Source organism: Stomoxys calcitrans, chromosome 4 (assembly GCF_963082655.1).
Source record: "Stomoxys calcitrans chromosome 4, idStoCalc2.1, whole genome shotgun sequence".
NCBI lineage: Eukaryota > Metazoa > Arthropoda > Insecta > Diptera > Muscidae > Stomoxys > Stomoxys calcitrans.
In genome coordinates this window covers 106,573,071-106,595,457 of record NC_081555.1, presented here as the reverse complement: position 1 = coordinate 106,595,457, position 22,387 = coordinate 106,573,071, and the positions used below count along the sequence as shown (strand labels likewise).

General features: G+C 41.2%; 1 protein-coding gene across 2 annotated transcripts in view; it reads left to right on the top strand.

Annotated features, from left to right (window-relative positions):
- The window catches only part of LOC106086340 (dynein regulatory complex subunit 4), a 51,381-nt gene that overhangs the window by 18,303 nt on the left and 10,691 nt on the right, over positions 1 to 22,387 (top strand). The window contains exon 2 of one of the 2 annotated variants that reach the window (XM_013250977.2): positions 5,867 to 5,885. In XM_013250977.2, the coding sequence (XP_013106431.2) occupies positions 5,867 to 5,885 (19 nt within the window). Of the gene's footprint in view, positions 1 to 5,866; positions 5,910 to 22,387 lie in introns of both variants that reach the window. The other variant, XM_013250976.2, reaches the window with a different exon arrangement.

Genomic DNA, 22,387 nt, shown 5'->3' with positions numbered 1-22,387 from the left:
TATGTTAGACCTACCGACATCCTTGTTTAAGTTGGCCCAGATCGTTCCAGGTTTGGATATAGCTGTCATATAGACCGATCTCCCAATTTAAGGTTTTAGACCCATAAGAGATGAATTTATTAACCGATTTTGCTGAAATTAGGAACAACGAGTTGCGTTAGGCAGCTCGACATTCGTATCGAGTATGATCAAGATCGGGCTATATTTGGATATAGCCGCCAAATGTACGATCTCCCGATTTAAGCCCTTGGGACAATAAAAACTCGTTTATTACTCGATTTTGCTGAAATTTGACACAGTGGCCTGTGTTAAGCTCCTCGGTATTCGTGGTCTATAGGGTTCAGATCGGCCCATATTTGGATATAGCTGTCATATATGTACAAAAACCGATCTCCCGATTTAAGATCTTAGGCTCATAAAAGGTGAATTTTTAAGCGATGAATGTGGTACAATAAGTTGTTCTAGGCCTTTTCATAGCCTTTTTGAAAATGGTGGAAATCTGACTATATTTTCAACGTATTATGACGAAAGGTTTTTAATATAACCGTTTTTACTTGTTTTGGTGCAGAATATGTTTTCTTGATTCAAACAAGAAAACTATATGGAAGTAATCTAAATTTCAGAATCAACCCTTTGCTTGGGCTAGTGTTCAGAATTGGTCAAAAATGAGTAGCAAGCTGCACGACAGTAATCTGCCAGTGTTTTGGCCCTTTCTCATAAAATAGTTTTCTCCAACGCAACTAACTGCGCGGAATTCATGTTTGATTACCAAAAGTCTTATCCCAGGAAACCAATTTACGACCAGTTGTGGCGAAACATTACAGACGCCAAAAATTCAGCTTATTTGTCAACCATGCATTCAATAGCACTGCCCCAGTCGAAAGAGAAGTATGTTAGCAAATCGAGATGTTCATAAGTTTGAATGAAGTCCGAACTTTACCAAAGAGAATTAAACATCAAACTGGTGGACTTGGTACCAAAAGATCCTCCTACAGAAACAAAGAAGGAAATCTGGCAACAGATACAGTAAGTGTGCTAGCTTAAGTTGAAAAGAGGGTGCGGATATTATTAGATATGGGGACATGTGTGCATGGACGGAGAACGCTTTCAAAAAATGGGCTCAATGGCTTGTACAGGGTGGCTGATGAATATTGCTACAATGATGAATATTGCTACATTTTTTTTTCGGTGTATGGAATACATTTTTCTTTTATTCATGTTAAATTAAATTATTAAATTAATTATTAAATTATTATTAATTAAATTAATTAATTAATTAATTAAATTAATTATTAAATTATTATTATTAAATAGAAAAAAAGTTATTACATTTTTTTTGGTAGCGGCTTTCATCAGCCACCCTGTATGTCTGAGGAATAATGGATAAAATGCTAGTTTTATAGATTCTCTCAGGTTATGATTGAGGATACCGTGTTGTGTGTAGACGGGCAGAAAGCAATCGCGAATAATGGCTCAGTGCAGGGACGTAGCCAGTGGGGGGGGCATATTAGAACTATAAAACAATAATGAGTATGTATACCCGGCATACTACGCCTCTTAGTTGATTAATGTCTAGTATTGTCTCCCCACCTAAGTACCAGTGTCTGTTAGTCGCGAAAACCGGGCAATGACATAGGAAATGTTCTAACGTCTCATCATCTTCCCCACATGTTATAACTTACCCCACCGATTTTGTATAAGTGAGCTCGTATCCCTATGTTTCCCGTTGTGATACCGATAGTTATATGACCTCCTTCTTACTTCAATAATAGCCTCATCTTTTCATAATGCCGATCTTCCCATAGGATTTTCATCATCTTGTCGACCATTTCTCAGCTCCACAGTGTTAGATGCGCGTTCGTCGCCCACGCCCTTAATAAGTTTACTGTCCGTAAAGATGTGCACATATGTTGGAGGCCACCGTAGCGCAGAGGTTAGCATGTCCGCCCATGACGCTGAACGCCTGGGTTTAAATCCTGGGGAGACCATCATTAAATTTTAAACGGTGGTTCCCCTCTAATGGCGGCGACATTTGTGAGGTACTATGCCATGTAAAAACTTCTCCTCAAAAGAGGTTTCGCACTGCGGCACGCCGTTCGGACTCGGCTATAAAAAGAAGGTCCCTTATCAATGAGCTTAAAATTTAATCGTTCTGCACTCATTGATATGAGAGAAGTTTGCCCCTGCTCCATAATGGAATGGTCATGGGCAAATTTGCAAAGATTTTCCCACTCGACGTCCTTGCGTTAATACCACACCACCTCACGCATCAGGCAGTCGAAAACACATCTGAGCCCCCGGTTTTAATGTAGACAGAGCTTGAATCCATTTGAGTAGCATGAACTCCCACATGGCTACAGCAGAGTTCCATCAATCCAAGACTGTGGCTCTTGCAGCAGTGTCTCGAGCTCGACCTCAAGTTTCATCTCAGGAAATCAATCGGAAACCTCTTCTATTCCATCCAGGTTTCCTATCGTTGCCTATCCATTCTCCCATCGCCTTGAGTCTCATAGCCGCAGTGTCTGTCTCACACTTTATCTGTATGTCTATGGTTCGAAATCTAGAATAGTCTCCAGTACCCAAGTGGGCGTTGTGATAATCGCTCCATCTATGAAAAGACAACATGTACTCTGAACCTGTGTATTATCCTTACGCTGCACTTTATCTCCATCGTAGTCTACCAAACTACTGAGGCGTATGTAAGTATTGGTCTAATCACGATTCTGTAGAGCCAGTGGACTCTTCTCGGATTCAGGCCGCATTTTTAGCCTACGGCCTCATTTCGACATAGTGCCCAACATCTGTGAGCCTTCTCTGTACGCTCCTGAATGTGAGACTTCCAATTCAGTTTCCTGTCCAAGATCACACCTAAGTATTAAGATATCGATCTCGTTCTATTTAGGAAAAGTGGTGCGTCAAATTGGCCCACTTCGTCTTCCTTGTAAACAGGCAAATGTCAGGCTTCTCCGGGTTAATATTGATATCCTTAGGACTAGCCCAGTCGTATGCCATCTCCAAGACCCTTTCGAATAGCTGATTCGGATCCTTTCCCTTAAATCGTCTAGCAGACGGGTCCAAATCCCTCCTCAGTCAACATCCGTCATTTATGGTGGTCACCCAAAGGAGTGACCATTAAATGCCCCCTGTAGCGTCCTCTGTGCCACTTTCTTCCTTATATTTATGTCATGGGCCCCGCAATTTATCCACCTGTTTCTAATCATATGATTTATCCAGTCTCTAAGGACCCGGTCCAGGAGGCACTGGTCTAAGGATTTGATCAGTGTGTCAGTCAACAAATTTTTAAACGCCCCCTCGATGTTAAAGCATACCGCCAATTTGTATGTCCTGGCATCGAAGGATTCTTCTATTTTAGGCACAACCTCGTGCAGGGCAGTCTTCACCGGCCTTCCCTTGCCATAGCCATGCTGTTTGTATTTGAACAGCTCGCTGCATGTCTTACTCTTTATCACAGTATCCACAATACGTTGCATGGTTTTGAGTAGAAAGGACGTAAGGCTTATGGGTCTGTAGGCCTTTGGTGTCGCATAACTTGCCTTGCCGAGCTTGGGTATAAATACCATCCTTGCCTCCTGCCAGACTTTCGTAGTACATGCATTGCATATTATGGACACTGTCGGTGTCCTTCTGCAGTAACGCCGGATATATTCCATTAAGTCCTGGTGACTTAAATATTTAGAAGCTCTGTGTGTTTTATTCGCTTGGTCATTAAGCTCGACTTGAAAAACAATGAAACAGAAATATATTTTAAATTTTTACGGCAAATTACTCAGGTCCTCGGCCGAGTACGAGTTTAAGCATAGAATAATTGGTAGTTGATAGCGGTTCAGTTCAGAAACTTTGTTCCGGGTCGTTCATGGCTCCTGAATTAAGGCAATATAAATCTTACCCTTGCTGATTTTCTCCATCGCAGCATGTGTAGCCATCTCGCTCAGGTTTATCTGGATGACTTCAATCATTAGACTTCCAGTAAATGGGCTTCTTGTAAGTGGTTGATGGTCTCATTTTCGTCTCCTAGCTCGTTAGACTGCATAGAGTTGCCGGTCACTGCCTGATATTTCAATATAAATATGTTTGCCTATGCTAGTCTTCCGAATTTTGAGAATGTCGTTGATAGTTCCATCGTCGGCTCCCTGTTCCTACACATGCAAATGCAAATTTACCCATGAACATTCCATTAAGAAACAGGGGCAAAATTTTCACACATCAATGAGTGCAGTCCGATTCAAGTTTTAAGCTCAATGACAAGGGACCTCCATTTTATAGCCGAGTCTGAACGGCGTGCCGCAGTGCGCCACATCGTTGCGGAGAAGTTTTTACATGGCTGCCATACCAAATGGTACAGTACCTCCCAAATGTCGCCCAAAGTATTAGGAAGGGATAACCACCGCTGAAAACTTTCATGATGTTCTCGCCAGGATTAGAACCCAGGCGTTCAGCGTCATAGTCGGACATGCTAACCTCTGCGCTACGGTGGCCTCCTACATATACTTCTGCATATACATCTACTACTACTATATTTCCCATGAACATCCCATTGAGGAATAAGGGATATTTCTCTCATATCATGAGTGCAGTCCAATTAAAGTTTAAGCTTAATGATAAGGGGCCTCCTTTTAGTGCTGAATCCGTACGGCGTGCCGCATAGCGACACAATTTGGTAGAGAAGTTTTAGCATGGCAGAATGCCTCACAAATGTAGCCACCATTTTTGATAAGAAGTACTGTACCAGTATTCCTGACAGAACCGATTAGAACTACGATATCCCTGGTAACAGAAGTTACAGACTTCTATACGGATGGTTCTAAACTAGACGACCATGTGGGCTTTGGGGTGTACTCTAAAGATCTAGAACTGGTCATATCGAAAGGTTTCCCGACCACTGCAGTGTGTATCAAGCGGAGATCCTTGCAATGAAGGAAGTGGTGAAATGGATAGATATAAGGTCATTACGACGATTGGCAGCCAGGCAGCTATTAAAACCCTGAAGAACATAATTCTGAACACAAAAACCGCCCTGGCCTGTCGCCGATCTCTTAACGAAATGGCTGAACAGTTCAAAATTCACCTGTTCTGGGTGCCGGGTCATAGAGATTTCCCAGGGAACTGTAAAGTGGACGAGCTTGCGAGACTAGGAACTACCCAACCAGGGATACTGGAATCTGTGGGTATGCCTCTAGCGATATGTAAGCTAAGTTTTCAGGACCAGTGTCGAAGGATAACAAATGATATATCGTCACAAAAAGGGGGCTTTGAGCTTTCCAAAACTATGTGGCCTAATTTGAACTTGAAGAGGTCTACCGCTTTGCTGTCATTGGCTAGAACATACGTCTCAGTCATTGTGTCCGTCATGACAGTTCATGAAGGTTACTAGCAACGACTTTTGCAGAAGCTGTGAGGACATCGCAGAAAAAGCGACTATAGAACACCTTCTGTGTGTGTATCCCACACTAGCATTCAGAAGGAGTTCCTCATTAGGTTCTCATTTCTTTAAGAACCTGTCTGATTTAGCGGATGTGAATATTCGCAAGGGCTTTTTAAAGCGAAATGGATGGTTCAACGATAGGAACTAGAAAGCTTGTTCCTTCTTCTGCTCCTGTTATATCACAATAGACTCAAAGGTCTAAGTGAGTCTGGTGGTAGACTGCCACTTAAACCTAGTAAGGATTAACCCCCGCTGGAAATTTGTATGATGTTCACGTCTGGATTTGATCCCAAGCGTAAGGCATTATAGGCGCACATACTAAACTTGGCACTACATCTTTCCTGAATCACATTACGTAATTTAAGCATTTAATTAATGTTTTCCGTAATAATATCGTAATTTCTGCTTATTTTCTCTTTACAGCCACCAAAACAGAAAAAAGGCAAGAAAGTCAAAGCTAAGACAAGTGAGTAATACTAACACTATTTGAGTTAAGGAAAACACCATGCTGGAAACACGCATCTTCACAAAACGCTTTTCTGCTTCGCTTAACGCTTCTTGTTGTTTTAGATATGACAAACGCTTTGCATTCACCATAGAAATGCCATTATCGCAGAATTCTATCTAACTTCCGTCCTTTATTCGTATCTCACACAACTAACTTCATCCATCGGATATTGTCATTCAGCAGAAATAGGAAATGGAATAAAGCCACCAATGGAAAGCGCATTAAAGCCAGTGACTGGTAGTCACTGCATCGAAATGTTGGAATAGGATATTTGCAATGTTCCCATATTCACATGTCGCCTTATTCATAGTGACGCAATGCTTTTCGATATTTTTATTATTTTTTCGTAGCGTATAATTTATACATTTTAGATGCATTGACAGCTTCGGGGAATATTGCAATATAATGGGAAACTTTATGATGTTATTTCATTATCTAAGTGTATTAAAAACTGGATGTTATGGGAATACACATTGAGAATGAATGAAAATGCAATTAGAAAAGAATAACAGCGCGTTAAGCTCAGCAGGGTTGAATCTTACATACCCTCCACCCTGAATCGTATTTGACAAGTTCCATAAGCAGATTGATCAGGTTATAGATCGATTTAGATCGTGCAGAATTTCAGACCAAAGCATAATTATTGCGAAATCTTAGAGTTTAAGTCGGATGAATGTCGGTTGCCGAAACACTCTGGCCAAGCTGTCGACCGGAAGAGAACGAGGGTGTTGCTGCCCTTTGATAAGGGTCACTTACAACGACCATGCACAGTGTTGCCAATTCGAAAAATCTTGTAAATAATTCTAGAACTTTTGAGTGGATAGAGATATGTACACGAAATATAACAAAATCAATGTTTAGGTGTTTTCCAAAAAGGATACGAATTTCGGGAATCCTAATGGATTCAGATGGTCGCTGAGAACGGTAAGGAGCCGCCCTCTTACGCCATAGTAGCAAGGAAACACAACAGAGATGAGCTTTTGTGTCGGCGGAATGTATTGATACCGTCAAACAGCTAGTCAGAGGTATTTACGCTCCCTGGGAGTGCGCAAAGCACGACCTGGTGAGAAAGATGGATGTCCCCCAGCTCACGAAGGCTTCGGTCTTCATCAAGAGATGGGGCAGTAAATTGGCGACGGAACGCAAATTGAGCAAGCAAACCAAGGTTTGGTCACAGAGAAGTGGGAAGTCTTCCACAGGGAGGAAAAGGAGGAAGGAACTCTCCTTGTGGTTGGCATTGATCAAATCTTCGTGACGGTTTTGGCAGAGACTAAAGGCATGGCAGGAGACCACCGTAGCGCAGAGGTTAGCGTGTTCGCCTATGACGCTGAACGGCTGGGTTCGAATCCTGGTGAGACCATCAGAAAAAATTTTCAGCGGTGGTTTTCCCCTACTAATGCTGGCAACATTTGTGAGGTACTATGGCATGTAAAACTTCTCTCCCAAGAGGTGTCGCACTGCGGCACCCCGTTCGGACTCGGCTATAAAAAGGAGGCCCCTTATCATTGACCTTAAACTTGAATCGGACAGCACTCATTGATATGTGAGAAGTGTGCCCCTGTTCCTTAATGGAATGTTAATAGGCAAAATTTGCAATTTGCAAAGGCATGGCGCACTACGGGTACAAAGCTGTCTTTTTCAAGATTGGGAAGACTAGGATAGGCAAAAATTCTCATGAGTTATCAGCCCGTGCAGTGGCAGGTGATTCAATGTCGCCCAACGAAAAGGGGGCTGACAACGAGACAATCAAGGCCTCTCCCAATATTGGAAAGACTGGGATAAGCAAATGTCAAGCAGTGCAGTGGCGAGAGACCCAACACAGTCTAACGAACAGGGACTCGACGACGAACCCATCACTGACTTCAAAATTCGGAATACTGGGATAGGTAAAGATACTAATATTGAAACATTAGGCAGTGCAGTGACAGCAGTCTCAATGCAACCCAGGGAGTCGATGATGGTATCATCACCTACTCCCAAGAAGCCTATTTACTTAAGATTTGGAAGACTAAGATGGGCAAAGATCCTAGTATTGAAACATCAGGCAGTACAGGGAATAGACCCAATACAGCCTAACGAACAGGGACCCGACGATGGAACCATGACCGACTTTATAAAGAGTCGGAAGACTAGACTAGGCAAAGAACCAAAAACGATGACATCAGGCAGGGCAGTGACAAGAAAGTCAATGCAGTCTAAAGAACAGGAAGCAGACATTGAGATCATCACCTACTCCCAAGATGGCCATCTACTGGAGGACCAATGATTGAGGTAATCCAGATAAACCTTTACCGGAGCGAGACTGCTACTCACGCTCTGATGGAGAAAATCAGCAAGATTCTAGATTCATATTGCCTTGATTCAGGAGCTATGGACGACCCGGAACAAAGTTTCTGGACTGAAGCACATCAACTACCAACTATTCTATGCCAACACTGGTACTCTGCCGAGGACTTGTGTAATTGGTCATAAAAATTTAAATTATGTATTTTCCCCAGAGTTGTCAACGTGGGATGCAATAGTGGTGAGACAGGGAGACAGTGGAGCATACCTGGCATCACTTTATCTGCCTTTCGACTCTCCGACACCGCCACTCACGTCGGAGCTACAACGGCTGGCGAGGAAAGCAAAACAGACAGGAAACGAGGTACTAATAGGGTGCGATGCGAACTCTCACCACATTTCATGGGGTAGTACCAACATTAATAGCGAAACCAAGCCCTGGCATATTTCTTGAATACTAACGACCTAATAACACTTAATATTGGTAACACCGCTACCTTTGTTAATAGGATTAGAAATAATAACCGGTGTAACCGTTTTTTTTAGAACAGCTAACTTTTCAAATAGTTCGAAAAGCGGGTTTAGGAAAAAGTCGGTTTATTGATCACTCTAGAAAATTTGAGTTTTTTAGAAGAGGAAAATGAACTTCCAATCCAACATTTCGGAAAGGTCAAGAAAGGCAACTCTTGCCCTACACACCTGCAAGAGAGCCATTGGCAAGAGTTGGTGGGTAAAGACCGAGTGTCATGCATTGGGTATATACTGCAGTTGTCAGACCTATAATGCCATATGGTGTTGTGGTCTGGTGGACGGCGCTTCAAAAGTCCACCTACTGCTCAATACTTAACCGGATCCAAAGGATGGCTTGTTTGTGCATCACAGCCACACTGAGGACGACACCATCTGATGAATTTAATTTAATGATACACCTTATGCCTCTGGACATTGTGGCTACCCACTGCCGTGAGGTTAAGGCAACTTTCTCATTGGTCATGTGGCGGCTACGGACACAATGGTTTCCTTGATATAATATCCTATGTTGATATAAAGTACTGTTCCACTTCAGGAATAGAACCGAATGGAACTACGATATCCCTGGTAACATAGACTTCTATACGGATGGTTCCAAACTAAACAACCAGGTGGGCTTTGGGGTGTACTCTAAAGATCTAGAACTGGTCATATCGAAAAGGTTACCCGACCACTGCAGTGTGTATCAAGCGGATATCCTTGCAATTAAGTGATTGTTGGAATGGCTAAGATATAATGTCTTTGCGACGATTGGCATAAATATCTTCTCAGACAGCCAGGCAGCCATTAAATCCCTGGAGACGGTATTTCTGAACACAAAAACCACCCTCGACTGTCGCAAATTCACCTGTTCTGGGTGCCGGCCTACAGAGATATCCCAAGGAATTGTAAAGCGTACGGGTTGCGAGACTTGGAACTACCCTACATATTCCAGGGATACTGGAATTTGTTGGTAAGCCTCTAGCTACATGTAAACTAATTTTCAGGACCAGGCCCGAAGGACAACGAATGATAGATGGTCACAAAGAGGAGGCTGTGAGCATTCCAAAACTATGTGCCCTAATCTAGATTTGAAGAGGTCTACCACTTAGCTGTCATTGGCTAGAACAGACGTCTCAGTCACTGTGTCTGTCATGGCAGGTCACGACTAATCGGTAAACATGCTGACAGTCTGAGTGTTGCTAGCAACGACTTTTGCAGAAGCTGTGAGGACATCGAAGAAGAAAAGTCTATAGAACGCCTTCTGTGTGTGTGTCCCGCACTAGAAGTCAGAAGGAGTTTAACTTTAGGTTCTCATTTCTTTGAGAACCTGTCTGATTTAGCGGATGTGCACATGCGCAAGTTATTAGGCTTTTTAAAGCGATCTGGATTGTTCATCCGTAGGAACTAGAAGGCATCTTCCTTCATCTGTCTGTGTGAACTTAAGTGAACTTAACCTGCCTGTAGACAAAAAAAGAATCGGTGCAAAGTTGCAGCTCCAATCTTCATTTTCAAAGACAGATAGACGGACGGAAATTGACAGATCGCCCTATATTTTTAAGACGACCAAGATAATGTATACCCTATAGAGCCGGAAAGGAATCTTTCAATATGGTGCAAACGGAATGACAAGATGAGTATGCCCCAAAACTTTCGGTTGTGGGTGTTTTTAAAAATAAACAAGTGAAAGCGTGCCAAGTTCGGCCAAGCCGAATCTTGGGAACCCACCACCATGGATCCTGCTAAAAATTCATACAAAAATTTAGTTGAAGGGCATAATTTTATTCTGCATACGAAACTTCTGTCAAACCAGCAAAATTTAAAGCTTCTAGGAACCGAACAAGGATAACCGAGAGAGAGAGAGCGGTTGTACGGGCCAAATCAGTCTTTCGTGTTTTAAACTAATTTGGACCGTATTTGACACAGTTATTGGAAGTCGTAACAGAACACCGCATGCAAAATTTCAGACAAATAGAACAAAAATTGCGGCTTGTAAGGGCTTAAGAAGTCAAATCGGCAGATCGGTTTATATGGGAACTATATTAGGTTATAAACTGATTTGGACCGTACTAGGCATAGTTGTTGGAAGTCGTAACAGAACACTACGTGCAAAATTTCTGCCAAATGGGAAAAAAATTATGACTTGTAAGGGCTCAAGAAATCAAATCGGGAGATCGACTTGGACCGTATTTGGCACAGTTGTGGGAAGTCATAACCGAACAAAATTGCGGCTCCCAGGGGCTCAAGAAGTCAAATTGGGAGGTTGGTTTATATGGGAGCTATATCTAAATCTAAACCGATATGGCCCACTTGCAATCCCAAACGACCTATATCAATATTAAGTGTGCAAAATTTCAATCGCCTAGCTTCACGCGTTCGACCGCTATCGGGATTTCGACAGACGGAAGGACGGACATGGCTAGATCGCCCCAGGACGTCGAGACTATCAAGAATATATATACTTTATGGGGTCTTAGACGAATATTTCGAGGTGTTACAAACGGAATGACTAGATTAGTATACCCTCATTCTATGGTGGTGGGTATGTATTTGTACAAAATTTCTAGCGGCATTCCTATAAAACTCAAAATTCAACGAAAAAATTCGATGGAAAATTTTTTATAAAATTTTTCCTAAGTATAATAAATATATAATATAATAAATAATTTTGATGATTCTAAAACTTTAAACAGCTGCGAAAAGTTTAAAATACACTTTCCACAAATTTCAATAACATGGATATTTATTAGTTGATGTTTTTATTCTCAGCAATTCCCATAAAATCAAAGTGTGACATTTATAGTTTTAAAACTTTATTTCTGGACAACTTTCACCAAACTACTGGTACTAGTTATGCAGTTAGTGGTGGGCCATCATCATTTCTTCCCCCACCAACTAACTAAGTACAACAAAAAGCGACGTTTCAAAATGCCAGCAAGAAAGTGCAACATAATTGTTTCATTGTGGCATTATAGTGAAACAAACGACAATTGGGAAGAGCGAAAAAAAAAACTTTGGAAAACCCAAAAAACCAACAGAAACGGAAAGTGGAAAATGCAGTTAAAGGCAAGAGAACAAAAAAAAACAACAAAAACAATTAAAAAAAAAACGAAATGTTCTATTATTTTGTTTCAGCGATAATAATGTTGTCCATTTCGATGATATGGTTGGCAACTTAAAAAAACAGGAATATAGAGCACATAAACGTAGTCATCAACAGTGGTTTTTATCGTATATTATACAAAAAACGTTTCAAAATTTTTATTTTTATGTAGACAGGAAATTTAATTTGCATAAAATAATTAAAATTTTCAATTTTGTTCTCTCATTACAAATGCTATTGTCAACCAGACATATTTGTTGACATGTTTGATTAAGAAAATAATTTAAAAATCTGTTCTTAAAAAAAACTTACCATTTTTCTAAATACTGGACCGCTTTCGACGAAATATTTCACCTAGAACTTGATAAACTTCTGCTCTCGTGATCGTGGATTTTGAATCCTGTATCCTGCAAAAAAAATAATTTAAATAAGTAACAAGTAAAAAATGTGCTAATTCCTCTGGGCCGAATCTTGGAAAACTACCAAAACATTTCCACAAATTAACTTAGTTCAACGGTACATGCGAACTTTACTTACCTAATTTCTATTCGAATTATATGAAAGCTATAAGTTATAGACCAATTTTGGTTAATTCTTATCACGGATAAGCCCCTACGTGCAAAATTCCAGCCAAATGGGACAACAATTGAAGCTTCAAGGGGCTCATGATATCAAGTCCGAAGTTTTGCAAATCTTTCTAAGTCGATGTTTTCCCCTTGGCTTGGCTCTAGGACATGCTGACACAAACAAGTCATGTAGGTCCTTCGTAATCCGCTTGACCATTATGTCTATGTCCTCTGCAGTTTCAACTTCCCTTTCAGGTCTAGGGAGGATAGTCGGGCAAAATGTTTGTCGACATTTATCCCAATCCGCCTATCTTTTGTTTATCATAGTGACAATCCCTGCAGTATTTTCCCCAAAGCCGAAACTAATACAACGATGATCCGAGAAGTTCGTTGTCACGCAACACTTTCCAGTCGCATATCCTACCGCTTATATCCACCGACACAAAGGTACCATCTAGTACTTCCTGCCTGTTCCTGGCAATAAAGGTCGGTCGCCAGGTTGAATCCTATAATATATTTGATAAGCAGCTCACGCTTTTCCTTGATATCCCATAATTGGTGATGTGCATTAGCATCACTTCCTACAATGAGGCTCTTTTTCCCTGCAGAAGCTGCTTCAACCAGCAACTTTAGGCTGAATCTTCAATGCTTAGCGTCGGAAGAAGAAAAACATTTCGACTACACTTTGCAATAATACAGGCTATGTGTCTACCCATTCCCCGTACCCTTGAGTAGTTTAAATCCAGAAATTCTTAGTCCACGAACAATTCCCCCACACATCAATGATTCCTGTATAAGCACCACGTCAGATCCTCCTGCCATCAGAAGGACTTTTAGTGCCGCCGAAGGCATATCTGCAGAAACCGAACCATAGTGAGGACACAGAATTTCCACAACGTTTGCCTTAGCCTCGTCTTCTGAGACCGCCAGGAGTTCAAATGCAAATTTTGCATATGAATATTCCTCTAAGGAACAAGGGCTAACTTCTCACATATCAATGAGTGCAGTCCGATTCATGTTTAAGCTCAATGATAAGGGGCCTCGTTGTTATAGCCGAGTCCTAACGGCAAGAAGGGAGAAAAGTTTTACATGGCATAGTTAATAAACTTTTTCACAAATGTTGGCAACATTAGGAGGGGAAAAACACCACTGAAAATTTTTTCTGATGATCTCGCCAGGATTCGAACCCACGCGTTCAGCGTCATAGGCGGATATGCTTACCTCTGCGTTACGGTGGCCGCCAGGAGTTCACACACACAAAATTCGTTCCATCTTGTCATTAAGAGCTTCCGTACGCAACCTGGGCAGGTAAGAAAGTAATGAAAACACTCTTCCTTAGGATACTGGACACTTACGGTGTAGTCGATTCCTTCTTAAATGCTTCACTAGCTGCTGCTGTCGAAGTACTTTTTGAGTTCCGTCCTTCCCCGCTGGCGCACACCTTGAGCCCAGTCTAAACGGATGACCCACCACACAGGGCTTGTGGTGGGTCATAGGATACTGGACACTTACGGTGTAGTCGATTCCTTCTTAAATGCTTCACTAGCTGCTGCTGTCGAAGTACTTTTTGAGTTCCGTCCTTCCCCGCTGGCGCACACCTTGAGCCCAGTCTAAACGGATGACCCACCACACAGGGCTTGTCGGATCCCGTTTCGACGCCATTCTCTCCTGTCTCGATTGTGGCAGGGGGATTTGCAGTCTCCTGCAATCCGCCAGACCTTAGCGATTTGGTCGATAGCTCCTCCGGCAAGTGTTCAGCAACAATTGCTGAGACGTCACCTGATTCCCCAACCCCATTGCTTCTATAAACCTTCAGTTGTAACTTGAATCCGTAGGATACAACTCCTACAAATTAATTGAGGTCTGCGAGACTGCATGTCTCCGGTCTCCGGTCACCATCAGTCTCATCGAGTTTACCAAACTTCCAGTCGGTGGTTGAAAGATTGGGATTATATTCCCTTAGTCTTCCAAGTATGGATTCAGGATCTGAGAGAATCCTCGGTATCCAAGCGTCCGCCATTAGTCGAGAAGAAATATCTTCCTACTTGACAAAATCCAGTTCTTCGCCTGGCCAGATCTCATCAATCTTTTTTAGGACCCAACGATACATTTCATTGATCCCCGAAGGCAATCTGTATCGGCCCCGATACCAACCTGCATCGTCACAAACTGGAGGAGACCCAGGAAATTCCGCAAGAACATCGGAGTATACTGATTACAGCCCATTAAATATCCCACTCCAATTATTCGTAGGTATGCAGTCCTGTTCTTCTCCCTTGTCGACAACTGCAGAAACCAAACTGTCCCTAGGGACATTAGCAAACCTTCTTGAACCCACCTTACTATTGTTCGCCCTAGTTCTTTTAGGCATGGCATGCTCTCCAGGTGACCGCAACCTTTTGGCTGACCGCAGTGCAATTTCCGAATCTAGACGTGTAGTCTTTGGGGTAGCCAGTGTAGCGAATCCCCAAGCCAAATTTAGGGACTCTCTCTCCATAGCAGTGAGAGTCTTAGGATCATTCGCACTAAGCCTCTCAATAAACCTGAGAGCGATGCGGCTTCTATTATTCCAAACTCTTAAAGAACGTGTTGGTTTGCCGGGGAAGGCCGATGGCCTAGGCAAATTATATGCATGCGATGATAGAATAGGTTCGGCCTTGTCTTTAAAACTCGAACCGGGTGTCTTCGTCAAAAGCCCCTGCTGATCAGTAGTCTGTCGACTAGAGGAGCCTGGAGCAGCCGCTCCACCAGTCGAGGTTTCAGTAACAGATAACATGCTACGGCCCGATACCACCACCGCAGCTGTTGGGTCTTTGAAGTTCATTCTAAGCCTAGTCCAGGGCTCTTGATCTGCCACTCCCAGTATATTCTCTCGGTCGCAATATATTCTTGTGGAGTGAAATAAGAACGCGTCCGCTCCACACGCATTCCACACGATTCAACAAACCATTTTCATAAAAAATTTTGCCCTTTTTTGTAAAAATACATTTTATTACATTTATGTTAAAATTTTTTTTTTTTTTAAGAATAAAAATTTTTTAATATTTTTTTTCTAGACAGTTTTAAAAAAATTATATTTTGTTTGATTTCTTCATTCAGCTGAAACCAATAGGATATTTTATACCCCCCACCTAAGGAGACCACCGTAGCGCAGAGGTTAGCATGTCCGCCTATGACGCAAAACGCCTGGGTTACAATCCTGGCGAGATCATCAGAAAAATTTTTCAGCGGTGGTTTTCCCCTCCTAATGCTGGCAACATTTGTGAGGTACTATGCCATGTAAAACTTCTCTCCAAAGAGGTGTCGCACTGCGTCACGCCGTTCGGACTCGGCTATAAAAAGGAGGCCCTTGAATCGGACTGCACTCATTGATAAGTGAGAAGTTTGCCTCTGTTCCTCATGGGCAAAATTTTCAAAATGTGGTGCAGTACCCACGCCGTGAGTGAATCACGTCATCAAGTTGCAATTAGCCAGCACTTCGCCTTTGTCCTTCACTCATAAGAACCGCTGACCCCTCGAACACACACGCGTGCCATCTGTCCACTACCACCCAGCGAGATTTAGTGTTGTACCCACGCCGTGAGTCAATCACGTCACCGAGATACGCGTAACCAGCACCTCACCTTTGTCCTTCAGAAACAAGAACCGCTCAGCCCGCGAAAACGCCCCCGTGTCATCGGTCCACGACCGCCACCACGTGAATTAATATCATATCCACGCCGTGAGTGGATCACGTCTCAAGGATTAACATAGTCAGCCCTCTGATGTCATTAGAACTTAAGTCAGTCCAATGCGGACTAAATTTGGATAAAGCAGCTTTGGATGCATAAAAACGCATTTTTCACCGGATTATGACGAAAGGTGTTTTACATATAAACCCGAGTTGATGAGTATTCAAAGTTCGGCCCGGCCGAACTTAATGCCTTTTTATTTATTTTGTTTCTATTTAGAATAGAAAGCATAATAAAATCCTTTTTAAAAATTTTTAGACAAAATTTTGTTTTTATTAAAGCATTAGGCAGAATACAGAGATCACGATTTCGAAGCAAAGCAATGGTTCATATTCAGTCCGCTTTGCCCCAAAAAGATAACATGCTTCCTTCCTCCTACTCACTAATTAGAGAGCTGTGCAATGGTATGGAAGCATGCTTTTTTGAGACGAATATTAGATCATATCAGGATACCTTTCTTCGAGTGCAGTAAGATATGATACAATGTTCGTCTGGAAAAGGCATGCTTCTACCATACAAGATGAATCAACGAAAATAAAAAGTGGCGCAAAAACAGATGAACAGAAATTTTGTAAAAAAAAATTTAAATTGATTTTTTAAAAATTTTATTTTCAAGAAATTTTTTTTTTTAATTTTAATATTAAAAAAATTGCAAAAATTTTTGTTCTTGAAAATTTTGTAAAAATTTTTTTGCATGAAAATTATGTAAAAAAAATTATTTTCATAAAACCTTTGGCAAAATTTTATTTTCATATTTCAATATTTTTTTAAATATTTAAAATTTTAGTTTTTTTAAATTTAAAATTCTTTTTTTTTTAAATTACTTAAACTTTTTTCATAGAAATTTTTCCACAGTTTCATTTTATAGAATAAGTTGTCCAAATTTTTTTTGAAATTTCATAGGAAATGTTGTCACCATTCTATTTTTACAGAAATTTTATTACATTGTAAAAAAAATTTATTTTCCTTTATAAAATTTTGCGACATTTGTTTTTTTTATGTATTTTTTATTTGGCTTTAGTAGGCCTTTACATTTTTCTTACCACAGTTCATATGCATATGTGTATGTACATGTGCACCAATTAACGTTCAACATTGACGTGTTATATTTTTTTTTTGTTTTGAGAACGACTACACTTAAACACACACACACAGGCATACATTTAAATCTGTGTATATTTCAATGCATGAGCATAGCGTAAAGTGACATTTTTCCCGTTTCCGCTTTAGCGTTTAACAGCCACCACGAACAATAGAAACACACCCTCTCCACTCTCACACTCTATTTGCTTATCTTTGTTGCCATAAAACTGACTATGGACGGATGATGACCATACCATTGGCCAAGTAGTTGAAATACTCCGAACGAGACAAGTGGTCATTTATGGAACCACATGCGTCCATTTGTAGCTTCCCACCGTAGATAATAAACGAGAACGCAAAAGGGGGGGCATGGACTGGTACACTTTGCCTTATTGGTATTTGGTAGTGCTTTTTTCCGTTCTCTCCTATGTTCAGGCAATTAAAATTTTATTTTGCTCTATTGCTTTTGGTTGTTGCAACTAAGCTAGAAGCGTTTTTATACCCACCACCATAGGATGGGGGGCATACTAATCTAGTCATTTCGTTTGTAACACCTTGAAACATTGATCTGCGATCCTATAAAGTATTTATATTTTTGATCGTCTTGGCATTCTAAGTAAAGCTAGCCATGTCCGTCGAAAACACGATAACGGGTGAAAGAATAAAGATATTCTTATCGATGTAGGCCGTTGGGGCTTGCAAATGTGCAATATCGGTTCAGATTTGGATAAAGCAACCATACAGCCGTTCTCCTGATTCTATTTCCTGAGTCTCGGGAAGCCGCCATTGCCATCCGATTGGCCTAAAATTTTACACGTGGTGTTCCGTTATGACTTCCAAATACCGCACCAAGTTAGGTTGAAATCGGTCTATTACCTGCTGTAGCTTCCATAAACGGACCTCCTGATTTGACCCCAGGAAGCCGCCATTATCATCCGATTTGGCTGAAATTTTGCACGCAGCGTTCTATTATGGCTTCCAACAACCGTGCTAAGTATGGTCCAAATCGGTGTATGACCTAAAATAGCTCCTATATAAACCGATCTCCCTTTTGATATTTTGAGCCCCTATAAGCCCCAATCATTATCGATTTGGCTGCAATTTTGCCCGTAGTATTCTGTTATAATTTCCAATTAATTTTTTTAATTTTTTTTAGAATCCATGGTGGTGAGTTCCCGAGATTCGGCCCGCCGAACTTAGTACGTTTGTACTTGTTTGTTATACCCTCCATCATAGGATGGGGGTTTACTAATTTCGTTGTAATCGCCATGACATTTGAAGCCGATCTAGCCATCTGTCCGTCTGTCTGTAGAAAGCACGCTAAATTTCGAAGGAATACTTACTATCAATGTAGGTGGGTTGGGATTGTAAATCGGTTCATAACTTGATATATTTTTGACGATTTGACTGAAATTTTGCACGTGATGTTTTGGTATCACTCGGATGTATACGGCCATCGTGCGAACAGTACTGACCTATGGAGCACTGGTATGATGGAATGCCGTAGAGAAGAGGACGCGTGCGAGGGAGTTCCAGCAGGTCCAGAGACTGGCCTGCGTCGGGGTCACAGGGGACTGAGATTCGCACCGCAGACAGGCCTGGAGGATATGCAGCCATTGAGGCCTATATTCGGAATTGCGCCGCCAGGGTCGCGTTTAGGCTGAGGAAACTCGGCACGCAGAAGGAGGTCAAGTGCGGCCACAATTCCATTATAAATGCTATGTATGTGGAGGGTTGACTAAGGGTAAATGTCCGACTACTTGGCACCAGTGACGACTGGAGTGAGGGCATACGCGATTCGATTTCCTGTGAGGAATAAATGAATAACGAATGCTGTACTTGAGGAGAATGAGACCTCGATCTACACCGATGGAGTCAGGGACTAGATTGGGGGTCTACTCTGTAGCTCGCAATATCAGTATGTCTCTGAGACTGCCAGACGAGTGTTGGGGCGGTCTTTCAGGCAGAGGTCTGTGTCATTGAAGTGGCCGCAAGAGAAATTCTGGTATTTACCGCCCTCGAAACTCAGAATTTACAGTATGGCGGCGCTCAAGGCCTTAGGGTCGAGGATGGTGAACCCATCTGCGCCAGGACCAGTCATCGGTCTTGCCTACGTGCAATTTGTCGAGCTACTGAACACTGAAGAGAGGCGGCGTCGGTGGCGAGGTGGGACTCGGTGAATGGTTGCCGGACTGCAAAGGCGCTGGCCGGTCATCGACCGGAGGAGGACGAGAAAATTGCTGGCGTTCGATAAGGATCGATGAGTACCTTGACAGGGGTCATAACCGTACATAGTCCGAATGGAGCACATGGGAATACCGCATAATGACTTCTGTAGGAGTTGTCTCGATAAAGATGAAGAGGAGACTATTGAGCACTTGCTGTGTTCATGTCCGGGTCTACAGGGACGTAGGCTCTCCTTTCTGGGGAGCCGTTTCTTCTGTGATCTGGGTGAACTTGCGAAAGTACCTCTGGTAGGTCACCTGAGATTTGTTGAAGGAACAGGATAGTTCCGACTGGGAGTGCCATAAGCTCCGGCGTAGGTACATCCATGCTTGCATGGGGATGGGCGTTATTTACCCCCACTCGGGTTCATTCCTCCTGTCTTTCTTTTATTCATGTACGACTTTTAGTCCGAGGTCGCACATCTTCTTTCTCTACTACAATAGGCCAGACCGGCCTCACCTTTGGTGGGCAACCCACTCAACCTAACCTAACCTGTGGTATCACTTCCAACAACTGGGCTAAATATGGTTCAAATCAGTTCATGACCTGATATAGTTGTCATTTAAACCGAACTCCCGATTAGACTTTTTGAGCTTCTAGAGAGCGCAATTATTGCCTGATTTGACTAAAATTTTGCACATATTGTCGAGGAATGACTTCCAGGTTATATATTGACTAAATCAATATATTGGGTTGCCCAAAAAGTAATTGCGGATTTTTCATATAGTCGGCGTTGACAAATTTTTTCACAGCTTGTGACTCTGAAATTGCATTCTTCCTTCTATCAGTTATCAGCTGTTACTGTTAGCTTGGTTTAGAAAAAAAGTTAAAAAAAAAAGTATATTTGATTAAAGTTCATTCTAAGTTTTATTAAAAATGCATTTACTTTCTTTTAAAAAATCCGCAATTACTTTTTGGGCAACCCAATATAACCTGATATATCCGCCTTATAAAGCGATCTCTCGATTAGACTTCTTGAGCTTCTCGAGGGCGCAATTATTATCCAATTTGATTGAAATTTTACATATGTTGTTGGGGTATGATTTCCAATAACTGTGCCAAGTATGGTCTAAATCGGTTGATATAGCTGATATAGCTGCCATTAAAAATCGATCTTCCAATTTGACTAACTGAGCCTCTGGAGGGCGCAATTATTACTCGATTTGCCTGAAATTTTGGAAGTGGTGTTTTTCGGTCAATAACTTGATATAGCTCATATATATTTGAAAAAGTCATTCAAAGAACTTGAATGACTTGAAGGGGGTGAAGGGTATATAAGATTCGGCCCTGCCAAACTTTGTACATTTGTACTTGTTTTGTTTTTTTTTTTTTACTTCACCAAATAATGTTTTGTTGATGTGTAGTAGCTGTTACAATGTTTCCTTATGTCCTGTTTCCACATATGTTAAAGCGCTGTGTGTGGGGAAACATTATTTTCTCATGAAATCAGTGACCGTTGGAGTCTGTAATAGTTGGTAGCGTTTTGCTGTCTCTTACTAAGGTTAATTGAAATGGAAATTATGCCTTTTCCCATTAAAATGCTGTTCAAATATTCCACTGTTTGTATGTGAGTGTAGGTGGTAATTTTATTGTCCACTGACCACTTCAACATTTCTGTAATTGCTCTGCCACAAAATCATGGCCAAAATTTTGATTTAATTGCTATAATTAATATAGAGACCACATATGCGCAAATTATTGTAGTATTATTTTGCTTCTATGCAGTGCTTAAACGTTTTGAAAATATGACCTTTAACTTTGAATTGGAATTGCAAGGAACTTGAATATGCTTGTATTTTTGTTCATTAATTGCGCAAATTAGATACAAACACTGTGAAACAGTTCTAAGGTCATGGGCTGGGGGTTGCGAACAAATACGCCCCAATTTTGGGTTGCTTTTGTATTATGAAAAATTACCCCAAAAGAAATGCACCCCAAAAAAAAGCAATTTGTGCCCCAATATTAAATTGGAATAAAATTTTGTTTTAAATAAAGAGGTGTATTTTTATAATACAATTTCACTCTAAATATTAACATTCAAAAAAACTCCAAACTTTCGATAATCACCCCAAAAACTTTGTTGTTGTGTACATTGTTCATTTGGAGAGTAGACGCTAAAAACAATTTGGGGCATATTTTCATATATGATTTAGAGAACTTGAAATTTAACTGGATTTAGAGAAGAATGAGTAAAAGTAAAAAGGCATTTATGAACACAGCAGCTATACCGAAAAATGGACTAAATGGACGATTTGGAGTAAACTCAGCACAGACGTAAACTGTTCAAGACGGTGTGGCGTATTCATGCATTCATGCCAACCAACCAACTATAAACAAAGAGAGTGTCAAATTACGCTAAGCAACAGCCAACATGAGCGAATGCTCAATCGATGGTTAAGCATAAGCATCAATGTGAAAATGCACAACCATGGTTGCCGGCGAACCCTTTTCTTTGTCACGGCCGCTAAACACTTTCGCTGACATTGCTACATTTCTTTTACATTTTTCGGGAGAATGCAAAGGTATTGACCTTATAAAGGAATCGACTTCATAAATGCACTAGATACATATTTTATACAAAGAACTTAGATGTAAGAAATATTTGTATGTATTAGTAAAAAGTGTATTGAAAAGATTGATTTTGGGGAACCAACGAATTACGCCGGCAGAGCTGATCTTTTAGTATAAATTCGTTGACATTTCTTCAAAAAGACACATTCAATAAAGTAATGTCATCCGGCATATATCTGCCTGATCCAACAACTCCCTTTGTGAAGACTTCTTTTTATTTCCACAACGGCAAAACACAATATTGGTCTATGTGGCAGCTATATTTTAATATAGTAAGGATTTAAAACAACCCATTGAACCAAACTTCAGCGAAATCGTATATTAAATGCGCACAAGAACTCAAATAGGGAGATCGCCAGGATT